Source organism: Anser anser (genome assembly GCF_964211835.1).
Source record: "Anser anser genome assembly, contig: HAP1_SCAFFOLD_755, whole genome shotgun sequence".
Classification (NCBI taxonomy): Eukaryota; Metazoa; Chordata; class Aves; order Anseriformes; family Anatidae; genus Anser; species Anser anser.
Window position 1 is genome coordinate 10,988 of NW_028154026.1, and position 6,155 is coordinate 17,142.

General features: G+C 54.0%; 1 protein-coding gene across 1 annotated transcript; it reads left to right on the plus strand.

Annotated features, from left to right (window-relative positions):
* Window positions 1-3,979: 3,979 nt before the first annotated feature.
* Window positions 3,980-6,149, plus strand: LOC310890949 (failed axon connections homolog). Its single transcript, XM_083853268.1, has 2 exons — window positions 3,980-4,571; window positions 5,301-6,149. Exons 1-2 carry the CDS (start codon window positions 4,297-4,299, stop codon window positions 5,473-5,475), a joined length of 450 nt encoding a protein of 149 aa, XP_083709394.1. The 5' UTR covers window positions 3,980-4,296; the 3' UTR covers window positions 5,476-6,149.
* The last annotated feature ends 6 nt before the right edge of the window (window positions 6,150-6,155 follow it).

The window sequence follows — 6,155 nt, forward strand, 5'->3', positions numbered from 1 at the left end:
CTGGGACACGAAAGAACAGCCTTGGCCTCAGGGACTCAGCCTCTGAAGTGGGCTCTCCTCCTCCCTTTGCCATCCCTGCTAATTCTCTGCCTGCCAGCAGCTGGGAGCTGATTTGCAGACAAATGTGCTGCGCTGAAACGACCTGGTCGTTTCAAACGCGCTGGTCAGATGTGCTGCTCACGGCTCCTGTCACCTTGCCCTGGACTGGCAGGGTGTGCGTTCGCTAGGGGTACGTCACTCTGTTCTGCAGGGTGTGCAGCAGCTAGCGCTTACAGCAGTGAGCTGCCAGCCTGGGCATTTCCATCTGCAGAAAGCAGGAGGTTTCATGTACAAACTTTTTTTTTTTTTTTTCCTCCTAAAGCAAGGAACACTGAGTTATTTTCATCATCTGGGGCAGTCCCGTGGTGTGAGTCACCTCCAAAAGTGGCTTCGTTTATCAGGAGGTGCTAGGGAAACTCTGGGATTTAACATATAGGTATAGCAGAGAAGAAGTAGTTTAGATTCTGGATGTTTTGCATCTTCTCTTTATCCATAGGCTTGCATTAATTAAAGTTATCATTAACCCCTTTTTTACATCCAAACTGAGATGCACCATGAACATTTTGCAGCTATACCTTGGCTATTTTTACCTGAATAATTAAAGAGATGTGTATATGAAACTCAAGCTGCCCAGTGATCATTAATATTACAACAAAACAAATCCTGGCAGCAACCAGCGGCTGTTTCAAAAGGAACTCGGAGAGCCTGCCGGCTATGACAAGCCCCTTTTCACCCTCTCTTAAACTCAGCCCTCACCACAAAACCCGATCAGATGTCTTCTGCAGGCAAGGGCTTGGTAAACGGGCAGTGTCAAGCAGAACAAAAGCATCTCCACATCACTTGAGCCTTCCCAGAGGATGCTCTGCCAGCACAAAAAATGGGAGGCCATACCTGCGCAGCAGTGACACCACTTTGGCTGGGGACACCAGGTTACCCCACGTCGGCACCCCACAGTGGTTTCGCTATGGGCAGAGCATCCCTGGGCAGCATTTGCAGGAGAATTTCCTCCACGTGCCCCAAGAGCAGGATGATTGCTCAACACCACGTAGCCTCGGGAATAAGCAGAAAAACAATCTGTACAAGTTAATGGAGCTGTTAAAAGCTCCACTTTGCCCAAGCTCTGGCCACTGGGAAGAAAGAGAGGGTAGGAGCCGTGGGCATTACTGATGTGGGAGATGAGCAGCAAACGGGTGGCCCTGTTTCTTACAGCTCTGGGGGAGATGTGGCGAGAGAAGCTCTGCTCTCCAAAACCGACCAGCAGCATTAGAGGACAGCAAACCTGAGGGCAAGGCATTCCACAATACCTGATTTTGAGAAGGGTGGTGAGGTCTCAGGCACCAGACACACAGGGCAGCTGCTGGGGATGTGGCTCTGTGCAAAGCCTGTATGGGCTGGATGCCTGCCGCAGCTCCACGGGCAGCCCACCATATTCACCATGGATGGGTTTTAAGAGGTACAGGGAACCCAGAGGCACCACAGGAAAAAACCAGTACTGTAATGAAGAATAATTTTTCACCAATGCACAGCATGTGGTAATGCTCATGCCTTAACTAGTGCCTCCCTGCCCCCAAGTGAAACAGCAGACTTCAGGATACTGGTGGAGGAAAACTTTGTCTTGCTATGTAACAAAGTAGGCTTAGATTTACGTTAACTGGAAAAATCTGCTTGCTTTATTCTATTAGTCTCTCTTCCTTTAGAACAGACTACTGATAAATGGACACTTTTACATATTAGATCTTGTTTTGCCCTGCGTGATGTATCACTGCTCAACACTGCACTGCTGTTGGTGTGGGTTTGCAGCCATACAGACACGTGGGTGCACCACTAATTGTTCTGATTTTTCTCACTCCAAAACCTGAGACAATCGCAGAATCATAGAATTGACATGGTGGTTACACGTACACCATTGAAATGTCAGCAAAGGCAGGAGCTGGAGTATCCACACAAAGCACTGACCTTCTGAGCATGAACTGCAGTGATGCTTCTTCCAAAGCACCGGGACCCCTTACCTTGTCCAGGGCAGCACCGAGGGGTGAAGGATTTAATGCCTCCTTCCCACTGCCCTCTCCCTCACAGCTCGTTGCCACTTGTGCTGACACTGATCCAAAACACAGATTTTAGGAGAGCTCAATTGCCTCTGAAAGTGCAGCAGCTGCCATGTGGATGCCCAAGGCCTTTCCCTGCCCTCCCAGAAGCTCAGATCCCATCTGTAATTGGATCGCTCTTATCTGCACCACAGCAAGCAGTTCCCTTGCAGCAGCAAAAGCTGAGACTGGCTACCAACCTGCAAGAGTCCAGATTTATTGGGCTATCTGCCACTTGAAACAAATCCTCCGCCTGAGATTTGCAGGTGCTGTAGTAGAGAAAAGAGCTTTCCTTCTTTGCCTCTTCTCTGCCCTGACAAAACTCATGCTGCCAATGATCGACTGTGGCATGAAACTGCTCCCGCTCTCACTTCCCACTCGTACTTTGCTATTTGTGCATCGTCTGTAGTGCGGGTCGGCCCCAGAGCTGTGAAGAAGGTGCTCTGACACCAGCTCACTAAGAATTAGGGCCAAGGAGTGCAGCAGGGTTTGGAGGGAGCACCTGGTGTGTGGAGTGAGGTTTGCTGAGTCCCTTGGGATCTCTCTGCTCCTGTTAATTGTTGAGAGGGGGGTGTCAGCATGGGCAGGCACTCTGTGTCAGCCATGGGGCTCTGTGACCTCTGGCTGCTGAACACCAGTAAACAATAACCCAAAAGTGGGAAATAAAAGGAAAATCTGCAAGGAGCTACGGCAGGGAAGTGTCCTGAGCACAGCATCCCTCCTGGTGAGTGACAGCAGATCCTCACCCTCACTGATGTTGCCCAACAGAGCAAAATGGAAAACTGTCCACTGCCATCACCTGGAGAAGGCATCACACAGACCTGAACCCCATGGCTTACTGCACAGCCATGCTGTCAGCTCAGGGCTCTTCCCTTCCTTGTCTGCTTTTCTGACCTGCCTCATATCCTGAGGCAAAGTGTCTACAAAGCCCTGGTCACAGACCCACTCCATGCCCTGCTGGGCCGTGCAGGTTCTTCCATTTGTGGGATGAGTCTGTGGTATGTGGGATGAGGTCACTTTTGTAGCCTCTAGGAATGGGATAAAATATCCAACTTATGGAAGGTTTTTTGGAGCAGCTGTGTATGCAGCATGGCATTTCACAAAGGGCTAAGTACTCGGTCAGTGATAGTAACCTGAAGAAGGGCACCTGTCAGCATCTGATGGCTGGTGTGATGCACAGGGCCACGGATCTTCTGCAGAAGATGAAGCCAAGTCCTGCCTGCGGTGTCCTGCGACACCGGGGCCCCAGAGCAGCGGGTGCGAGCCCGGAGGTGAGGGGCAGCCCTCAACTTGCCGCACTCCCACATGCGTGCTAGTAAAACTGTGCTGCTTCGCAGGCTGAGCTATTTGTTTTAAATTCATTTTGTTGCTCTTTTTCTGCACCTTTCTACATTTAGAGAGGAGATTTAGATTAGAGGTTAGGAGGAAGTTTTTCACTGTGAGGGTGGTGAGGCCCTGGCACAGGCTGCCCAGAGCAGCTGTGGATGCCCCATCCCTGGAGGTGCTCAAGGCCAGGCTGGATGGGGCTTTGGGCAACCTGGTCTGGTGGCAGGTGTCCCTGCCCATGGCAGGGGGTTGGAACTGGGTGGTGTTTGAGGTCCCTTCCAACCCACGCCATTCTGTGATTGTATGATTTAGAGGCGTTCTGTTCAGTCACCTCATCGGGCACCGGAATAACAGAAAAACAGCACGCGATCCCAAGCGTTTGGGAAAGGGCATCGCTATTTCATGTGTCGGTCGGGCGCTGGGCTTTGATGGCAGGTGCCTCCTCTCTCACACACGGGCGTGACACACGGGGGTGAGGCGGCAGCCCTTGGGCACACGGCGGCGACATCCACCAGCCCCCCTCGGGCAGCTCCCGGCCCCACAGTTTGGGCGAGGCTCTGCCAGCCCAGCGGCAGGCGGGCGCGGGTGCCCTCAGCAGGCCGCTCCGCGCACCGCCACCACCAGCGGCAGCAGTAGCAGCAGTAGCAGCAGTAGCAGCAGTAGCAGCAGTACCAGCAGTAGCAGCAGTAGCAGCAGTACCAGCAGTAGCAGCAGTACCAGCAGCATCATCAGCCGCCGCCCCCCCCCGCCCTGCGCAGCGGCGGCAGGGGGCCGGCAGCCGGCGGAGCCTCCCGGCTCGGCCGGGCAGGGCCGGTGGGCGCCGTGGGATGCGGGTCCCGCCCGCAGCATGCTGTGGGGGGTCGGGCTGGCGGCGCCCCGCTCCTGCGTGGCGGACCTGAGCCGCAACCGCAGCCTGTCGCTGGGCTGGTGCGCGGGGCCCGAGGAGCCGCCGCCCGCCCTCTATGGGGGCGAGATCGTCGCCTTCCCGCTGGCGGGCGCGGGGGCGGGCGGCACCATGGCGGCGCTGGGCTCCGACTCGTGGTGGAAGAAGACGCTGTACCTGACCGGGGGCGCCCTGCTGGCCGCCGCCGCCTACCTGCTCCACGAGCTGCTGGCCATACGGTGAGGCGGCGGAGGGGAGAGCGGGGCGGCCTCGGAGCCATCTTACGGCTGCCTGCGCGGGGAGGGCTCGGGGGCCGCGGCCGGGCGTGGGGGTGCAGCCCTCTAACCCGGGTGGGATGCGGGGCGCCCCGAGGGGACCGGGGGGGAGAAGGATTCCCCGTTTTACCCAGGGGACAAATGGGAGGATTGGAGCGGCGGTGTGCGGCAGCGGGGCTCGGGGCTGCCGTGAGCACGGTGCGGGGCAACGCCCGGCGTGAAAACGGTGCTGAGAGCGGTGGCAGTGGATGGCCGCGCTCACAGCCCTTATCAGAGGGACGAGGTGTTGAGGCCCGGCCGTCTCGTCTCTCTGCCTCGGTGCCATCCACCTTTTTGTTTACCACCACCTCCGAAGGGCAGGTGCGTGCCCGCCGCCACGGGTTGCGCGGGGACGCGGGGGCCTGGGCCCGTGTTTGCCCGTGCTGTGCGTGGGGCTTGGCTCACCCGCCTCCGTGCCAGGCTTTCACTCGTCTCCAGCGTGGGGTTAGCCAAGCTTCCTCTCTGCCGCAGCACTGTAAGTGCTTTTTAGGGCCTCAAGATCCAGCGAATAATAATAATAAAAAAAATATTGCGGTAGTCCATTAAGGGAGGATGTGTGTTTTGCTTCAGCCAGGATTTCTCCTTTGTGTATTTAATGTGCTGATGTATGATGCACCTGTTTCTGGTTTTTAAATCCTGTTTTGTTTTTGACAGGAAAGAGCAAGAGGTTGATTCAAAAGATGCTATTATACTGCATCAGTTTTCAAGGCCTAACAATGGTGTTCCAAGTCTATCCCCTTTCTGTCTGAAAATGGAAACTTACTTAAGGATGGCTGATTTACCCTACCAGGTACATTTGTACAGTTTTCCTTTCCCTATAATTGCATGAAATAGCAAGTAGGCATCCTCCCCTCCAAATCTTACTCATCCAGTGAGATGTACCCATACAACTGGCTGGGTAGATCAAAACTTTTTTATCTGTGGTTAAATTTGCAATATAACCTTTAAAGGTACAACTTGAATGAAGTTGGTCTAGAACAGCTCTAGATTTAATTGGTAAAGCTAAATGAATATTGGAAGTTAACTTGGTTGGAAATGCTGAAGTGGGAAAATAGCTCACGGTTTATGTAATGGTAAATAATACACTAAAACTAAAGTGTGGTATTATATGGTCTTTGAATTGTGTCTTGCTAAAGAGAGCAAGATTAAATAGCTGTAGCTTCTTGTTTTCCTGGTGCTGCACAGGGTTTCTTCCAAGTGCTCTCCTAGGAAGATGTGCCTCCCTTCTGCTTCACCTCGCATCACCGGTGCTTCGCCTCTCGTGAGGGAAGACGGGGTTGCTCTCCATGTTGTGAATACAGCTGCCAGGTTGTGGCTGGGTGCCTCCCATGCCGGCTTCCCTTGGGGGACGAAGCCCAAGGTACTCCAGTGAAGGAAAGGCAGGAGAGCACAATCTTGCTGTCTTGCCTGTTAATGTCAGGGTTCAGTTGTGATGCCATAAATTGGGCGCATGCTGCGTGGCGGTGTCACCAGGCGGCTTGTGCAGAAGACAAGCTCTTTGAAACAAAG